The 19,703-nt window shown below is 39.0% G+C and overlaps 2 protein-coding genes and 1 long non-coding RNA gene across 10 annotated transcripts in view; 1 reads left to right on the forward strand and 2 right to left on the reverse strand.

Annotated features, from left to right (window-relative positions):
- The window catches only part of LOC108504541 (vacuolar protein 8-like), a 32,454-nt gene extending 26,613 nt beyond the window's left edge, over positions 1 to 5,841 (forward strand). For both annotated transcript variants that reach the window (XM_017829691.1, XM_017829692.1), the window contains exons 13-16: positions 2,008 to 2,122; positions 3,025 to 3,159; positions 4,352 to 4,477; positions 5,277 to 5,841. In XM_017829691.1, coding sequence (XP_017685180.1) covers positions 2,008 to 2,122; positions 3,025 to 3,159; positions 4,352 to 4,477; positions 5,277 to 5,398 — 498 coding nt within the window. In that variant the 3' untranslated portion in view covers positions 5,399 to 5,841. The remainder of the gene's footprint in view (positions 1 to 2,007; positions 2,123 to 3,024; positions 3,160 to 4,351; positions 4,478 to 5,276) is intronic.
- Positions 95 to 4,458, reverse strand: LOC108504543. The gene is made up of 4 exons (XR_001877164.1): positions 3,520 to 4,458; positions 2,882 to 3,224; positions 1,299 to 1,472; positions 95 to 1,167 (listed from the first exon to the last, which is right to left on the reverse strand). It is a non-coding gene; the product is annotated as an uncharacterized LOC108504543 (long non-coding RNA).
- Positions 5,842 to 8,853: 3,012 nt separating the features above from the next.
- The window catches only part of MAP7 (microtubule associated protein 7), a 117,362-nt gene continuing 106,512 nt past the window's right edge, over positions 8,854 to 19,703 (reverse strand). For 6 of the 7 annotated variants that reach the window (XM_017829688.1, XM_017829684.1, XM_017829687.1 and 3 more), the window contains 3 exons: positions 17,759 to 17,891; positions 11,309 to 11,535; positions 8,854 to 10,686 (listed from right to left, as the gene is read on the reverse strand). In XM_017829688.1, the coding sequence (XP_017685177.1) occupies positions 10,676 to 10,686; positions 11,309 to 11,535; positions 17,759 to 17,891 (371 nt within the window). In that variant the 3' untranslated portion in view covers positions 8,854 to 10,675. Of the gene's footprint in view, positions 10,687 to 11,308; positions 11,536 to 17,758; positions 17,898 to 19,703 lie in introns of all 7 variants that reach the window. The other variant, XM_017829686.1, reaches the window with a different exon arrangement.

The raw sequence follows: 19,703 nt of genomic DNA on the forward strand, positions 1-19,703 counted from the left end.
CTGAGCTATACCCCAGGAGGTTGCCATTATGTTTATATCAAATCAGCATTAAAAAAAATTTTAAATTTCTGTGGATAATTAAATATATGCCAAGGATATTCTACACAAAATTCTAGGTATGAATAAAAGGACCTGATGTGCCATAATGAAAGGAGGGTTTATTCATATTTTCCCAATACAATAATGCTAATGAAAATAAGAAATATTTAATTTTTTCTATCAGTGATGTCATTACCTAATTGAAATGACTGCATCATAGGTATAAAACATTCCTCTAGCAAGACATTTCATGCTAATTAAAGGAACCATCCAGGAAAATCTCAGGTCTGTTATAAGCTGCATCTTTATTTCCTAGCTCTCATGCTTCAGCTGCCCTTTATTGTCAAATATAACCTGACCTATTGACGTATATTTTACCTGTTTGGCAAGATACCAGTTGTGCCAAAATGTTATAAAGATATCTGTTGCTGAGTTTGCTTTGAAATCCGTATGCACAGATGCACTTCCTTTTTCCTTGCCTTTAAGAGTACCTTGATCAAAGAGTACCATTAGTAACAGTCAATACTGGGGGGGGGGAACAACCACCTAAATCTTCATTTCTGCTTTGTCCCACTTCCTAGTACACACTTTTCAAAACTCAGTTCTTTTTCCTCTTTTTTCATGATCCAATTGCCACTAGTTCCAGACATTTAAACTAGCCAGAAGGAAAAGTATGGTATTTTTTTACTGGTATTAAGATAAGAATTATATAAATTTCTAATAGTTGAGAAATCAAGTTTTTCAAGGAACTAGATTCCCTCAAACTCAAGGCCCACAGTAAGAGTAAAAATGGACCATCCTTTCAAAGTTTGACAAATATGGTCATTTTTTTAAAGTTCTTAGATTTTGTGACTTTATTCTGTTATCAGTCGGGAGCTGGTTCACCTTCATAAAGCTTTATAATGTATAGACTACCTAGCTCTCACTGCATAAGTGAATACACAGACATAACTGGGAGTGCCAGGTTTCCAGGGTCAATTCTAAGGAACACTTTCTAAAACACAGAAGAGTCCTTGGCACAAGAGATAAAAACCGGTGTTGTTTTTATGCCAGCAGGACACAGAGCGTGGGAGCTTGAAAGGCAGCAGTGTTGGATCCATCTTCAACCTCTAAGCAGCAAGTTAAAAACTGCAACATAAAAAAAAAAAGATATTCTCTTTTGTTGATAGACACCTGAGCTCACTTAAAGAGCTGTGATCAGCTTCCATTATTAGGATCTCCCAGTAAAGATGACTTTGTGATTCAAATTCATTACTAACCAGTCACTTCCAGTCACAGTGAGGTGACTCATTCAGAACTCATTTTTTGGTCTCATGTGCTTTTAATCCAGGTCAGCACAGGCTCAGTCTCCTGTTTTCAACTCGGTCTATAAAACATATATCCCAGTACAGAGACATGCTGTCCAACACCACTTTTGGCATAGCAGATTCAGCCTAAAAGATAAGGGATACACAAAAACATCTAATTTGTAACATTTCTCTGCAGAAATAGAATTCACCACTGCTAGTGAGAGGTCATCCCATGTTTCTGCAGATCAGAGCATTTCAGCACCAGATAGTTTTCAAAGACCTGAAGACAAACAAGGAAAACTAAAAACCTTCCACATTTCCCAATGCCTTGCCCTGGAGCACTCAGCTTATTCACCTCTGCAGCAAGATTTAAGCCAACGACAGCTCACTGCTAACATACAGTGATGTAAAACAGCAATAGGTCAGGAAATTCTTTGAGCTCAGAATGATTGGTGATCGTGAGAACATCCCACAGACAGAGCAAGCCCTGAGAAAGGCCCAAAATCGGATGATCTCTGAACAATTCGAGGCATTGTCACGTGGTTGTGGTAGATCTGGGAGAAGACATTTCCATTATTGATGGTTTAGCCCTCAGTATTGTTACAGTACTTCTGAAGTCCTCAGAATCCACTAAACCATAAGGAAAATGCTAAACATCAATCTCTTTCCCTCGTTGCAGAGAATCATGGAGAGCGGGTGTATTGAAGGTCTCCTCCAGACCATGCTTTCTACCGACACTCAAGAGGACTCCCTTCGTTACGTGACATCTTGCCTTGCTGAACTTGCAAAGCAAGGTAGGGACGCAACCCCTCCATAAACAGCTCAATCAGAGAAGCGTACATGTCCTTTATTAACTCCAATAGGAGATGAAGCACAGGTGGACATGGACATACAGCCCAGGTCTTTCCCTTTAAATTCATTGTGAGTTTTGCCACGAGCTTCAAGAGCAAGATCCAATTCACTGGCAGGACATATGGGCTCCACTCTCTGCACTTTATTTCATTGAACTGCTTAAAATTTTTTACTCAGATTTTTTTGTGCTGAACTTTGCTGCTGTACATGGCTTGTCTACTTCTATTTGTAACATTTCCAAGTTTCTCAGGGTGAGATAATTTTACAATAGCAAAAACTAATATAAAAAGGGGAAAAGACTAAAATACAAAGTAGCATTTTCTCTTGAAATTTTTTGCACATGGATTTTATAAAAGATCCCAAATTAACAGTTGTGAAAGGTACAGCACTCCTTATGGCAGAAAGGATCAGTGTAATTTTTCCCAACATGCCCTGGCACTGAATATTGTCTGTCAAACAAGTCATCTCTTGTATCTGGTGTAACGGCCATGTAACTGGCAACATGTCACACTCAATTTTGCAAGAGGTGCCCAGCAGCTGCTGGATAGACTGAACCTACTAGGCTACAAGTGGATCGTACATAAAGTGGTTCATTGTTTCAGAACGTAAAACCAATAAAATATGAATTAAACCCATGGCCCTATCTTACTGAGAGCATAACCTCAGGCCATGACCCTTTTTTACCACCTAAACATACTTACCAACCAAGCTCAGCACTTATTTCGCTTCTCCAGCTGCATGAACAATTCCCTGTTTAGGCTGTATGGTTTCTGGCAGAACTCTCTACTTCATTTCTTCAACACTGGACTTTCTGTTTACAGACTACTCTCTTTCTGTCTTCTAGAAGGAGCCACACTACACATGGTCCAATGGATGGATGAACATTTGACAAAGTGCTTGGTGAGACTGGCTGGCCAACTGGAACACACTGAGTCATCCTTTCAAGCTGCCTCCATCATCCAGCACATGATAGGTCACGGTAACTGTCACACGGGATTAACTCTGCTTTGAAGGAGTGTTGCGGCTGTCTGGAGTGAAATTAGCCTTTTCCAAAAGGAGATAACTGTCAGGCACCCAACAACCTTTAATGTTCCTATAGCATCCTCCATCTGGTCTCTACAAATGTATTAGCATAAAAGTGCCTACTGTCACCCTTGAAATAGAATAGTGCTTGAATGCATGAGAAAGCCCAGGGATGAAAGTGGACCACAAAGGTTGAATCACATTTTCATTGCCTTCTTCAAGCACTGCCATTCTGCAGGGCTAGTCTGTAGCCAATTCTGAGGTCCTTAAAAACAACTTAAATAGGAAGGTTGGAGACAGTTAAGATATTCCTTACCATGGGAAAGATGAGAACATGTTTCAGACAAGTCATTGTTACATCCTTCTGATTGACCTTCCTTCTCAGTATATACAATGTGATGGCATTCCCTACAGATAAAAGCAGAGGTTACATTCCAAAATTCTAGATAAACTCTGCTGTCTGACTAGCAAAAGGAAAGCTCTTACCAAACCAAATCCTGCTGTTGTAATTCTAGACTAGGTTAGGAGGAGCAGTGAAGTGGCTTTTAAGAATGGAGTCAAAATTTTTTCAGTTTCAGTGGGAGAATAAAAAGAGCATTACCTGTAGCAAACAAACAGCTTTATGCTTAATATACATGTGCCATGCAGCTGAGAGCCTTTAGACTTGCAAGAAAAAGGTGTTCAGATAATTCTTGCCATGCTCTCTAGAAAGGCATGGTTAGATTTTAGACCTTAGATGTGCAAAGACTGAAATCCATAATGAGTCTCCAGTAAGGGAAAATGCAAATCTGTTTCATTTCTGCCACTGAGGGTTTGCAACAGAGCAGACTCTCAGGCAGTGAACAGAGTCCAACAGCATAATCACTTCAGGTTAGTATGACAGGCTTATCAGTCCATAAATCAGCAGGCACCTTGCACAAGGACCAGATTCCTAGCACAGCAGCCCATTCAGCGTTTTATTTACCTGAAGTATCAGCGATATTGCCAGAAGCTGCAGTACAGGGAAGTCCCTTGCCAGTCTTTGCAGTAATGCTGGTTGTAGCTGAAGGTAGATGAGTCATTAATGATCTTACAAATGTTACAAAAATCAGTTTTCAAAGTGTTTTAAAGGTTTGTATTGATCTCCAGTGGTCCTCCCATTTATGCAGAAAAAATGATGCTTTTATGGAAGCATCACATTGGAGAGATTCAAGCGTACCTCAAGAATTTTCTTACCCACCGAGAGATCCGGTTTCAGCAGCTGGGCATCTCCACATTCTGCAGACTACGAAAAGGTAAGTCCTTCCTGCTAGGCTGAGCCCCCAGGGTGCTCTCAGAGCCTGCCTGCACCTATCAGTGGCAAGCAGGCACTGCTTTGGAACAGAAATCAAAATCATTAAGCTTGGAAAAGACCTCTAAGATCATGGAGTCCAACCACTGACAGTGCCGGGCAAACTCCTCTGGGGACTAGCTCTGCTCACTTAAGCAAACACAATAATCTCAAGGGTAGCTGTTACCACACCTGTTCTAAAGTAACTAAGAGTATCTTATGATAAAAGTGGGAAGGTTTTGTTTGTTTATTTGTGCGCTTTAAAACTAAAGCCTTTCTGATCAGCAGGGAAATAGGACTTCGGGTACAGATGCTTTTATCCAATATATTTGGCAATAGATGCAATCTAAAAATTCTTTAAATCTGAAAGCAGTTTATTTTGATAAAGCAAGCAAATAAGCAAATTTCATGATTAGCTGCTATTAAAGTGGGAAGTCTCACATCTTTTTCATACTCTAAAGTCCATTCCTTAATATTTTTCTGGTTTTAGTCTTTTTGGTTTTGGGTAAAAGTTGAGTACTTATGAGAGTTTTAATGTGGTAATAAATATATATAATATATAGCATATATCTTTTCACATGTAGAGTCAGAGTCAAGACCTTGCTATGACTTGATATGCAGCTGCTGCATAAAGCTGCATTTAGACATCTGGATCAGGAGAACTTAGCAGCAATCTTGAATAGTTGTAGGGATGAAAACTGAATTTGTATCTGCCTTCTGTGGTAGAAGAATATTGTTCTGCCTTCTCTGTTATTCCTTTACAGATCCAGAATTTTCATTAGCATTCAGAAAAAGCCAAATGGCCAAACTCCTTGAGCAAGTCCGTCAACAAACAGAAGAAACTCAAGAGCTCCTTAAGGCAGCTATTTGCCATGAAGACAGTTAAGCCAAATGGCTTATGAAAACTTATCACATTCAAGAGTCTGAACTTTCAGAGAAAACAACTCTTTTCATTGATTCCTGTAGCTAAAAGTTTTCCTGCTACTTGCATTTTCATCATACAGAAGAGAGGTTCTGATAACAAGAACTGGAGCACGTCAAAAACCAATTCCTTGAACATTTTGGTTGGCTGCTTAAGTGTGCTTGAGGACAAGACTATGGTCCTTTCCAAATGGGGTGTGAAAAACACCCGTTATGCTTGGTTAATCCTCCATGGTTTGTTTTTGGTTTCCTCACCACCACCCCCCTTCAAAAAAAAAAAGCACTGTATTCATGAGGTTTTCTTCATATAACAGGCCAATTCCACTGAAGAGGCATCTCAAGTATGCAGGTTACTCTGCATTCATCTTTATTTTGTTTCTGTTCCATGCCCCTTATTTCAGAGCACACTCCAGGGTCTTTGGAAAATAACTGAATTAACGCACAGTATAAAAGCAGAAAACTACTAACAGGTTACTACAGAAAGTAAGTGATGAGGGACAGTTCAGAAATCGCAAGAAATTTGTAACAGACAAGAATGGGGCAAGCCTTCCGGCTGATCCTTGTCCAAACTATAGACACTACTCTCCAGCAGAGGAGCAAAGGCACATTTAAGGCAAGTAAAATGTTGCACAGAGCATGTATACAATACAGTAGCAACCATGAATTATTTAGGTGACGTGTTTGAATACAGAGATCTGTGTTCTGCAAATGTTAAATTATTTCCAAAGGTACTTGCAACAGGGAAAAAGTAAATATATTTGGTAAAATTAGGAATTGTTCTTGTACTTGGATGCTGATACTTCATTTTAAAAAGAGGTAAAGAACAAAAAACCTAGTAATATGTTTAAATTCAACTAATTTCCTTACATGTATACAGAATATGGGACAACCTCCCCTTCCTTCTCCTCCAGAGAAGAAGCTCTCTCAAATTCTTAGCCAATCAAAACAGTATTTTTCAGGAAAAAAAATGTAGCACAGAGCTTTGAAATTATGGGGCACTGTTTTTTTAATATAGGTTTTAATTTGTGAGAGAATAGTAATCTAATAATCATAAAAATAATGACAAAAATAATAATCTATTAGTAATCCAATTCCATCTTTGATCAATACACTGGTTTTTGAATACAAAAATCCTCCTGAAGCTTCATGTTGAACTAGCTGGAATACTGAAATTCTGGAACCACTCTTATAGCAAGCATCTGCTGCTAGATAGCAGTTTCTTATGAAAACATTTCAGAAGTTTCCTGACTGTCATGGTGTAACCCCAGCTGGCAGCTCAGCCCCATGCAGCCACTTGTTCACTCCCCCTAAAAGTGAGAAGACTTGTGGGTTGACATAAAGACAGTTCGACAGGGAAAGCAAAAGCCACGCACACAAGCAAAGCTCTGCTTGTGTGTCCACTTCCTGTGGGCCAGGCAGGTGTTCAGCCATCTCCAGGAAAGCTGAGCTCCCTCATGTGTAATGGTTACTTGCGAAGACACACACCATAACTCTGAATACCCTCCCTTTCCTCCTCCTTCCCCTCCCTTTATATGCTCAGCATGACACTGTATGGTTTGGAATGTCCCTTTGGTCAGCTAGGATCAGCTGTCCCAGCTGTGTCCGCTCCCAACTTTTTGCGCATCCTCAGCCTCCTTGCTGGTGGGGTGGTGTGATAGGCTGACTCTGGGCAAGTGCTGCTCAGCAGTAACTAAAACACATTGTTATCAACACTACGTTCAGCACAAATCCAAAACGCAGCCCCCCTCTACCTACTGTGAAGAAAACTAACTCTACCCCAGCCAAAAGCATCACACTGTCTTTTGAGGTACTGCTGATCATGTTGTAACTCTTACGTGCATGTAGAGCTTTAGAGCTGCTATTGGCTACAAACATGGAATAAAAGTGAGAGTAAAAAAAACAGTTTAAAAAAATCATTTTGTCAATTAAGAGCTCAGTGTTGCATTTTAATGTGGCCCAAATCTTTAAGCTTAATTTTGGTGCTTTGGGGAAACATTTTTGATAATGATACCTTTTAATATCTGCAAGTTTTTTCCAACAGTACTCATTGGGAAACAAACAAACAAACAAACAAACCCACCTAAAACCAAACAAAACAAACTTCACACTCAAAATCCTCTCTGCAGTGCAGTAAGAGGGCCTGGTAAAGTACAGGGCAGACAGAAACCTCAGATAAAGCAATATGGCATTTTCAATATTCATGTGTGACAGAAATTTTGTTTTGAAATCTCATATGAAAAGCCATGTGCTCACCTTTGGCCAGGTGGACTCAGTGAAACATAGGACTAACTGAATGACACAGCTAGGAACAAAATCCCAAAATCTCAAAACTTCAGACCACCTCCGTGGGTGACTTTAGATGAGTTTCCAAAAAGAAAATTAGTGCAATATTAAGTAATTATATCAGAATCTGTCCTGTATCTGTATTCTTCTGTATTTAATTGCAAACATTATTTCAAAGTCTTAGCAAGAAAAAAAATAACAAAGCATTCTTTATCAGGAATGAGGAGATAAAAGATGTGAAACAAGCAAAGCTAATGGTGAACAACCCACCAGTCGTGATGTACTGAACTACACTCATTTATGTTGTGCTGTTAAGATGTGACCAAGGAGCTGAGTCTTTCCAAAGCACATAGCTCACTGCTGTGAAAGGTTACTACTCTGTACCTTCAGTACAGCTGTCTGCAACTTCTACAATTGCTAGTTCTACCTCACTGAGTAGTTCAGTTTTGCCTCTGATAGTAGACAACAAAATCAGTGGCAATAGAAGGGAAAGGAGCTGGCCTTCACTCAATACTATATTTTATTGTCAAGAACAACACTCAACAGAAGAGAAACTATTTCCCCCTTCATTTAAAGAAAGAGAATTAACCAAAAGACTTAAAAATTCAAAATTCAATCTTTTTTTTTTTAAACTGATACACCTAATTCTACTTGCAATTTCTCAGTCTTTGTTTTGTTATCAGGCCCTTGAAACAGAGGAAATACTCTCTCTCATTTGAAGCAAACCTGGACTGAATGTAGTGATAAATTGTTAAAAAAAAAATCAAACCAAAAAAAGCAAAGTACAGATGAGAAATGAAGCAGGGCCTTAATCTGTGCTGCAAACAGTGAAGCAAGTGTTCTGAAGTCTCACAAAAAACAGATCAGCAAAATATAGACCCAAGCCAAAATAGCTCAAGATCAACATAATTTAAACCTGAGCCTAAAAGAATCCCCAGACTTAAAACTGAAGCCAAATCTTACTGGCTATTTTTTGTTCAGTTTGTAGCTGCAAGTGACTTTGTACTGATTTTCTATTTAAAAAATTAGATGAAACCTGAAGCAAGTTTTAAGCAGACCAGGAGTAGTGAGAAGAGTTTTCCACCAGAGATTGACTTCTGCTTCAGCTATGCAAGAAAATGAAAATATAAGTAGAAATAAATATTTCAAACAAGTTTTATTTGGTACTTACATGCTATATATAGTTTTAAAGAAAAACTACATATTTTGGACACTTCAAAATATTGTGGCTATGTACATGGAAAACTAAAGAAAGCAAGAAAGGAACCCAATTCATTTTACTGTGTCACAAGTTACTATTGAAAGCATTCTGACTGAATGGCTGTTTTTTTCCCTTCCATATAGATTCTGGCAGATGAAGTCTCTTTCATTTTATTTCCATTGCTTTTATCCCATCTCCTCTATAAGATGAACACTTGGCAGCAGCAGAAGTTTCTTCAAAAATTCTTCAGCTTTTGTCTCAGAGGATTTCTTCTGCTAGCACAGACTTTCTGCACAGCTTCCTAGAGGCCTCGCTCAGTGCTCACTAAAGGCAAGTACAGGAATCTTAATGATACATTCTCTCTTAGCATGAGCTGAAACCCCGTGAACCTCCATTTCCCTTGCCAAGGATCTTCTCACTGACTTCAGAGAGCAATGCCTCAAGCCCTCCTTGATGCTTCAAACTCGAATGCCTAGACTGAGCTCTGCCTGCAACAGCATTGTTTAGGAAAGCACAAAAACGTGCAAAATTTTACAGTTCTGCACAACACAACCGAAAGTGAGGGATGGAACAATGACAGCAGAAATCAGCATCAAACTAAAGAGAAAGCAACTTGCATTGCTCCTCTTATCACTCAAACTGCACTGCTTTATAAAAACCACACACTGCATAAAAAGCACAATGACCATTTTCCATTTGCTCTGAAACGAGCAAAACCGAGAAATCCCAAACCTGCATCATCCAAAATCAAATATTTCAGGTTTCACACAGTCTTCAGTAGTTTGATAAGGCAAAGGAAAAGTCTTCCATCATTGGGAACAGCAGCAACTTACAGGACTCAGAATAAGGTATTTCCTTGTGTGTGTCTGCACACGTTTGTGTGCATATGCATACACATCTTTTATAGGTTTGTGAACATGGACGTAACCAAAAAAAAAAATCAAGTTTGCAGTATCTTTTTACCACATTTGTCTAATTTATTCAATTAAATGATTTATTTCTGTACTGAGCAAAATTCATAAATACATAATCTAGAAGAACAATAGGTTTTCCTCTTGTCCATGAAAAAATAACGCTTTCAAATTTTCACATTTTAAAATCTGTCTTGTTTTGTGTTTTTAGAGAAAATGCGAGAAGATCATAGTGACGTCTCAATTTACAGAATGTCCCTGTAGGGATTTCATTTAAAAGAACCTGATACAGAAGCCTACAGTTTGCCTCCATAATTAGAGTTCTCTGCAATAACATTTAAACCAACAGGTTTAAATAAAACACCCCATTAGCTCTACTTGTAGAGCAACGAGGCATTTATTTTTCAAGTATTAGAACCACAAAGTGTAAAAGATTCTTTGCCAATTTTATAATTATGCCTTTTAAACCAACACTCACCTTTTTTAAAAAAGCAAAAAAGAATCAGTCCCACCACCCAAATCAGCCCATTACTTTCAGATTCCAGTGTCTGGTGTCTTAAGGAATGCAGAAATATCCATTTACTAACAAAAAAAGCTCGTTGGAAATAGCCATATTAAGTAACGCACGTGAAGCATGATTTTTCTAGTGATGAAAGCTATTAGAAAGGTGATCCAAGTCTATTCCCCTCATTTCTTCTGCTGGTTTTACTAAAGTCCTTCCAAAAAAGATATTCAAGAAATCTTTAAAAAACTGGAGAGAAAAAATAAAACACTCCTTCATAGCATGGAAAAAACTCCACTGACTGCAGAGACGCTCATATCACCTTTGGTTCTTCAGAAGAAACAATCAGATCACTTCTACAACAGAAAGTAACAAAAATGACAGGTCAGAGTGGCAATGCTTACTTCAAAATGTTACATGCTTATGCAATTAATGATTTTCCTTACATTTTCTGGCCACAGAAAAATAAAGGAGTATCCAATTTAATTTGCTACATTAGTATTTGTTTACTAACATTCTTGAAAAGTTGTGAAAGTATTAATGCGTGCAAGAACTTGGTGAGGAAAGTACATTCAGAATTTTACAAAGTTATTAGGTACCAGGTCCCCTTCTGTATGTGCGTGCCAGGTACTGCACTTACAAAACTGGAACCTGATTGCTGACTGCTTGGAACAGCAGCTGTCACTTACCACTTCTGTTTGGCAGCACAGGGCAAACCTCTCCAAGCAACCACAAGTGGAAGAAAGTAAAACATAACTGAGAGGCCCTCATTCAAGAAAAGATAAGGCCTCATCATAACTTACACTGCATCTACATGTTCTTGGCATGCACAGCTTTACAAAGAAGAGATACGCTCCTTTCCCCAAATGATGTGGGGTTTAAAAATGCTAAAATTAATCAACTGATATTAACTGAGAGCTCTAGGACCTCTGTCAATTACAACACATTACAAATGTTCATGAACCACAGCAAACCTACCTGCTGTTTGATGTGTTTGAACACTATCTACCTGAGGCAAAAGAGTCCCCTTATCTTCAAAGGCTAGAATTGGATTCAAAGGAATTTCGGGACTATTGCTTCCATCATTGTTCATGGCATCCAGCCGGGATGGTTTAGAACCAATAGGCAGGTTTATGATCTCTTCAAAGTTATCATTCTGCATAGACATTCCATTGTCATTTGTGTTTTTCTCTGGATTGAGATTGCTGAAAGAAAAACATAGTTATTTCCTCACACACTTAATCTAGAACAGAAATTTAGTCCTCCTCAAAGCAATATTACAAATGGAAGAAAAGTCTGCATCAATCCCGAGCGTTATTTTTGCCAGTAAAAACAAAACTATGCTTCTACCACAGTAGATAAACTATTTTTGCAGTTAAGTACTAGGTATGCCTTCCCTCACACAGGGTAGTAGTTACATTTGGCTACATGACACCCAGCTACAGTGCGCTGTATGTCTGAGAAGTGCCTGCAATTGGAAGCAGTAAGGAATCCCCTGCAGCACCACCACTGCTATCTGGAGCCACCCACCTAATGCAATTTACAGCCTCTAACATATTTTTTCAGATTTCATAACCTTTTTAGTACCCTTCCTCTTATTACAAATCAATGTAATTGCCCTTAGATAAGATCATTGTAATTTTTATTACTTCTTGGATCACCTCCTGCCACCAGTTAGGGAGCAGTGTCTTCTATGTGCCACTTATCCAAAGACTCCATTACCCATGTAGTGCTCTTTTCAGTCCCTCCTCCCCTACAAGTCCTTAGGGCTTATTTCCAAGGCACCAACCAGCTCCACACTCCTCTCAGTGATCAGGCCCAAGCCAAAAGAACCCTCTCCCAGCACCCCTCATTGTCAATCTGCACTTTTGGTTTCCATCTCCCAGTTGACAGAGATGCCTTATGAGTAAGATCTTGTACATCTCCCCTAGTCAAGAGCAGCACAAGCACACACTCTGCAATTATACATACTCTCCTGAGACAATACATGCTCGTGTCTCACAGTCTTGTTCCTCCCCTCCCAAACCTTATATTAGGTGCTGTGTTGTCAAATCCTTCTGACTCTGGAGATAGCATGTGCTATCTTGCCCGAGGGGAGATACTAAGGTGCTCCTCTAGTGAACAGGATGACAGTAATGGGACCATAAGCTCCTCGAGAAAGAGCAAGTACTCAAATGACACTCAAAAACCTTGTTATCTTTCACAAGTGCTTCTTAAGGCCCCCATCAGTTAGATCCTGACAATCCTGGGTACCTATTCCCTATTCAAACCACATCACAACTGTTCAGGCTGTTTGGAACTGTCTCATCCACAAAGGCTCAGATGCAATTTTCCTAGATTGAAACTAGGCTATAAATTTCCTCAGGCCATTTCTCAGCAAGTGGTTTGGTTTCACAGGCTAATTTTGTCCTGACAGTACATTTACTAGTCTGAAAAAAACCATCTGCTTGTAATTGGCATATAGTATATTTTCATGTCTTTGGGTGTCCAACTCTGCACAAACAATTAAAGAATTGTTTTACAGTACTTCCCAAGAGACAGAAAATGATTATTGGTCTTTTGAAAATGGCAATGCTTTATCCAGAGCCCAGATTTCCTGTGAGAACCACATGCTTGTTTTCATATCAAGCCCTTCCCAGATTTTCAAACCATCACTGGTTCTTTTTCAGAAAGGCACTCCCCTTTTTTCATCTGTGGATATGCTGAGCAAATTTCAAAGTGAAAAATATGTTTCACTGCACCGAGTTTGGGAGCAGACACAGAAACCCTAATGGCTGCCTGGGAGAGGTCATAAGTCACACCACCCTTTGGTGCCAGAGACCCACATCTGTAAGATGAGGAGCAGAATCTGTGACATGCTTTAGGACTGTTAAACCCTGCTCTGTACTGTGTAGTTATAAGGCATATTCACTATATGTTACTCCCATTTACTGCCAATAACCATACCACAGCTAGGATAACATGCCAAGTTTGATGAATGGGGTAAGAAAGAGGTGTGAAGAGAGCAACTTCTCGTCCATATAAATTAAAAAACACAGTAGTTCAACAAGTATTAGTGGAATGAAGAAGCCTTTTGCTTCTGCAAATCTAATTTTTCTACCCAATTGATCAGCTGACAATGGATAAATAGTTCTTCATATTTATTTGTCATTGCACTGCCAGTATTACACATTGAGTTAGATCAGGACTCATTCAGACGTGAACAATGCCCTCTGAGACGGAGGAGATTCTACAATCACAAAGTGGGTACAGAAGAGGAAATCAAGACTACAAATCTTCCAAATTTTATGCTATAAAATCATCTAGATTCTCTGTTGCTTGCTCCACCAAATTAGAGAAGCACATTTAGATGAAACAAAGGGAAAATGGAATAGTGGAATTAATTTCCACTGGACATCTTAGAGGCCACAAGCTCAAAAGGAGATTAGATAAATTCCTAGGGGATTGGTATACCCTCCAGCTTCTATTAATTAGCAGCTTAGGGACTACTTGAGCCTATGGTTGTATTTGGACCACAATGCTTAGTAACCCTTCATTGTCCAGAGGATCTCCTGGTAATTACCTTTATTCTCCCTCTACACTATGCTACAGGCCATTAAAGAAAAGAATACCCTCCCCCCCGAAAAAAAAGCATTTTTGACCTGCTACAGCTGTTCTTACCATCTTACGTTACATTCTTACTGATATCTCAGTTGTCCAATGCAACACCAGAGATATCCTTTTCAGACATACAGTATTGCAGAAAGAACTGGATAATTCTGGTATTCTAACACATTCCATAAGTGTGCTTGTAGCATACTTGTTCAGAGTGCATTTCCAAACATAACAGTCTTGCAAGCCTCTGAAGGACATCTCCAAGGTAGCTGAAAAACATCTCTGCAGCTTCACACTTTGACCTGAACACATCAGTATTAACAAGATAGACTGGAGGATGTTGAGAAAAGAGCAGCTAGTTTAATTAAAGGAACTGGAACATCCAAAAAATTAAATATTACTCAAAATTACATCTGATGTAGATAATTTTAGTCAAAGTTCTGTGTAGACATAGCCTGTAATTAAAGAATTTGAAGAGAAAAAGAAAGAAAGAAAAGAAAGAAGGCCAGAATTCAGTATATATGTTTCCCATAATTCATCAGAAATCAACAACGAATAAGAAAAAATAAAATAGTAATTTGCAGGCCTTTGAAAAGTATTTCCACAGCTGCCACTTCTGATCTGAAAGACAATGTCAGTCTTTATTGACAGGATTTTTGCAGAGAAGTCACAGATAGACGTTAACAGCAAAATGGACCCCATAGTTTTTGGATGACTTAAATAAATGGTGCTTATTTTTCATCCACAGAGACAACAGCACTGAAACCAGCCAGCAATGAGGAGCTTTCTTCTCCAGGACAAGACATTAAGGCAATCACCCAGACCAACTGTAAATTTCTAAAAACTGGTTACCTAACCTACCCAGAGCCAGCACCCTGCATACAGGATGGAGACACAGATGAACTGCATAGGTGAACTGCACTCACTGAGGCGTTCTGCATTGCATTGCAAGTGTTTATAGAACATGGCACAGAAAAAAAGGCATTACAGAATAAGTATCATAAGGAAAATACTGTCAACATAAATCACTGTACTGAAATAACTTTCTAAGAAGACAAAATCTAGCAGACAAAATCTAACTCAGGCAAAGAATTAGAAAATGGAGTACAAGCAAAATTCTGCAAGTGGGCTATGGATTAGGCAGCTGTAGGGTTATACCACTCAAATGCCTTCATTTAAGTTCAATTGTGAGCCTTCTCACCACACACTTACAGGTTAGATTTAAAGTCACTACTTGCCCCCCTTTCCCAATAATATTCACTATTCTTCATTAGCATTCCATCATTAAATTGTTTAACCAAATTTACTTGTGGAGAAGACACTCAGAGCGAGCATAGGCAGCAAAATCAGAACCCTTGCAGCACCACTCAAAGCTACTGTACCACAAAAATCATGTTCATGTTCAGACACTCATTATAACTCAGAAAACTATTGAAAAAGAAACTGTGTTTATGAACCCAGAATTTATGTAAGATCTGTTTGAAAACCTTGAGTGCTAGCATAGTAAAACAGCTCAATTCACAAGCAAATGTATTTGTTTTCTTCTTTCACAATACTAAGTGAAAAAACTTTAAACCTACCAAAAATCGATTAACGTTCATTTGTTTAAAACACAAGAGTAGGAATACCAATAAAAATTTGGACAAACTATTAGCTGGGATAGATGATTGCACCAATCTACCTTCCGCAATAAATATCTATCAGTAAAACTAATAATTGTTGACAACAGAAAAACAGTAAATAAGGCTGCAGATCACAGCATTTTTCATTAGGGTTTATGAAGATCAATTGCCCTGGAAAGCTAATGATGTTCCAGCAAAATAAGATCGGTATTGCTGATCAAAAATAGCCACAGAGCATAATGAAATATTGAAATCTATTGTCTTCCCTCAGTGAGAATTTTTTTAAGTCTTCCTCAGTTGCTTTGCACTGCTGACCACAGAAGCAAACGTTATTTCCAACTGAATCCCAGCCACAGAGCTGAAACAGGATGGGGAGGAAAAGGGATGAAGGCTCAGTACACAGTCAGGCAACTTCCTATTACGCTCCAGAGCAATGTTCCTTATCTTCACATAAACCTCTAGTAGCTTTCCAAGTCATCCTTCTTCAGCACTACCAGTGCAAGGGACAGAGCATCTGCATTGTCTGGGGAGTGAACCAACTACAGATATTCTGACCTCAACTACAGCTGCCAGCCCTGTTCAAACAAGATGCCACCTTAGAAAGACCTTCTCCTTTGCTTCCTTCTCTTGCCCATACAAGTGCATACCAAAAGTCCCCCCAGCTAACACCTTTTTAAGTTCTGGTTAGAAATCTCTTCTATCTTGTCGTTAAAACACGATGAAGTCTTTTTCAGACCAAAGTCAAATCTTGCCTGGGGCTGGAGTGAGGTGCTCACAACAAGAGACAATCTCCACCCACTGCTCCTGTGCATGTGCTACCATGTCAGGTATATCTGGATGCCAGAAAACCACAGTACACAAGACACAGCAGTGGTGTTGGCACCTGTGGCTTTTACCATGTGATAAAATCTATGGGACACTACCAAGTGCTTCAGGCTTTGCCTTCCCAGTCACTGTGGATGTACCTCTGAAGCAGAGAGTCCCTCCACATCCCAACCTGGCACGCCAGTTTTCCCTTCCACAGTCTTACATGCACTTCCTACTTTTGTTCTTCAATCTCATTTACTCATTCTTTACTGTGGGCATTCTGAGGTTGCTTCCACACAGATTTTAATGCTACAGGACAGCACTCATTAGTGTGGCACATTTTGTATTTCAAACATCAATGTACATGTAAGGCTTGGAGTGATTAACATTTAAGAACTGCCCAAGACAATTATGAGGCAGCTCTGTGCAGCTCATTCAATGCATCTCAGTGCTCAGTGTCACTGACAGAACTTCTCTCAGCAGGAGCATCCTTGTCAGCATGACAGCAGGCTAAGATCCCCCAGGCATATGGAGGGATCGAGAGAGGGCAAATTCCTCCTTCAATTAGTGCCAATCACACCCTGAAGCACACTGTCCATTACAGACTGCATGATGGCTTCCCACATTCGAGTTTTTCTACACATATTATGCATATCCTGCATAAAACATGAAAGGGCTATGGGATTATTTGGCTTTCTGCATTACTAAAATTAGTAATTTTAGTAATGACATGAACTGACAGCTCATGCTTATTTAACAGATGTCACTTGGTTCAACACTGAGGTTTCAAGCATTTCAACAATTTCTCAAGGTCTGAGTGACTTGCTTCATGGCTACAGAGAGATCCCAGTGTTAAATATCTGCCTCCCCAAATTGTCCTTATAGAGAACAAAGGTGTTTTTTTTCAAATGCATAACCAAAGTGACTAGTTCCATATCTCACACGAGGGACATGTCTACAACAGAACTTGCTGATACTTCAAGCAGTTCAGAAATCAAAACATCCAGGCTCAAGGCACAGTGTTCATTATTCTAATAAAAAATCAGCAAATCCAGAGTGGGTTTTATGAAGCTTAATTCATGAAAAGGAACAGAAAAAATTTGCCCTTTCTATTAAGTGTCAATCAATGTAATAATTGCTGGCAAACACATATTGTCCCAAACACTGCAAAGAACATGCTGTATTTTTTATAGAATTCTTCCCTATTAGTTGGTGAAAATGGGTTACTGCTAAGGGAAAGATGATAAAGTTCTTTTCTGAACACAGGAAAAAATAATAAACAGGAAACAAGGTAGATTGAACTCTTACTTAGTTCATGAACACATGAAACTGAATATTATTTATTACTCCAGTAACTCTCATCTGCTAAACACCCCCACCTCTGACACTTGTCAATTGTTCTTACCTGTCCACATTTACGGGGGGTTGGTGTGAAACAATCACATGTGTGCAGGTGCTGGGTGTCCCGTTGTGCGGAGATTCTGTTGCATGCGGAAGCTGAGGTCCTGCTGCAGGTTCCAAGGGAGATGCAGGACTGGCTGTGACAGGAGAGAGAAAACATGTTCTCCTAAATACAAGCAAAAGCATCTACCTGCAGATTAGGGTAAAAAATTTTCTACAAAAGCCAGCACAGCCAAGGCAAGCTACAATTTTAAAAAATACGGCTCCCACACCCCTCCCTCCCTCCCTCTCTCCCCTCCCATCTCTTTTGTGGAGTTTTTGGGCACACAAGCCCTGTTTCAGGTCCAAAGTAAATGTCACAGATTTCAAAGCTGTATCTTTGCAAACAAGAATAAACATTTTACAATGATACGAATAATTCCAACACATAAGCCAGTTGTCAAAATAGGCTGTTATCTGATAGAATACTATGTTAGTGCTTTCTAAGTAGCAATAGAGAATGGAATAGGAGAACACTGGGACATCACCAATTCCATACACTGGTATTTCTTGGTTCCAGTAACCCAGAAGGAAATCAAGAGGGAAAAAATCTTCATTGAGAAGGATACTTCTTTCAACAAGTACCAAATCACTACCATAAAACATTGCAGAGAGCAACATAAAATTAGCCTATCCTTGTCCCTCATGCTGAGATCATGTGATAGATGTTACTGGCCTGCCTTTCGGTTTTCTTTTAAAGTACAACTACAGCCTTCTGTATTGTTTTTACAGTCACACTAATTCACATATAGGTCAGTAAAAGGAAGCAACTGCACCATGCAAGCATCTGTTACAGTAATTGCAAAGACAATTCAGTATTCACAGGCTTGGACACATTTATCTCCATTACCCAAACAGAGGTCTGCTAGAGTGCAATATGGAAACTCAGGTGGCCAGAATACGTCCATTAATCCATATGTTCAGCTCACTGTCATATCTAGATAACGCAAAGCCAAACAGCAGAGCAGCCCTGAGGGTGAGGGCAGTTTTGTTTTTATTCAGTCATTCAAGGATTCCAGCCTTCCCTTGGGCCTGGGGAAATCAAGATCCAAAGTCTCCTCTGCCTTAGGAAACTGACTACTTGTCTTCTATCTCTAGAGGAAAAGCACTAGCCAAAGCTTATAGAGCCATTTATAGGAATTATTTAAACCGTAATTCAACAGTGCCCGCAGACAAAGATGGCATCCCAGATGTGTTCTGTATCAGTTGCTCACAAACTTTTTTCACCAAGATAATATGCAAACAAAAAACTTCTAAACACATGTCATCTGCATCAAAATGTTTCCTGACAGTGCTAACTGTAGTGTTCACTTTAAACATCAACACAAAAGTCATCCATCAGCCAGCACTGCTGCCTTCCCTGTTACTCAGCTCAAATGCAAAGGAGAAAAAGATAAAAGTCATTTAATATGTTATGCTACAATAGGGTAAACTATTTCATAGCTTGACTTCAGTATCTTTCAAAAGTGCTAATTAACACTTGGTGATTGCTGGATATAAGCTATGTTTTATTTTTCTTTCTTAAGTATTAAAGTCTCATATAGAAGTTTACCTAAAACGAAATAAAAAGATAGAGGGAATGGAAGAGAATGACATAGAGACTAAGTGTTTCTAGTAGTTCAATTTTGTCCAAAAAAAGAAATAAAGACCAAAGGAATAAGGCAGCGAGTATGAAAGAAAGAAGTCACAGAGAGATGTTTAGAATAATTAACAGTTTGTTTTGATGAAATAATCTTTTAAGAAAATGGAGTAAATCTGCAACAACCACATCTGAAATAATATTAAAAAAGAAACTGTAGAATCCGTTTCTTTTGCGATCAAATCACAAAATAATTTGTTTCTTTTCACTTTATAAATAATTAAACTCATTAAGCCACTTCCTCTTGTTAAACACCAATGTGACGAAGTTG

Source organism: Lepidothrix coronata, unplaced genomic scaffold (genome assembly GCF_001604755.1).
Source record: "Lepidothrix coronata isolate B3197 unplaced genomic scaffold, Lepidothrix_coronata-1.0 Scaffold167, whole genome shotgun sequence".
NCBI lineage: Eukaryota > Metazoa > Chordata > Aves > Passeriformes > Pipridae > Lepidothrix > Lepidothrix coronata.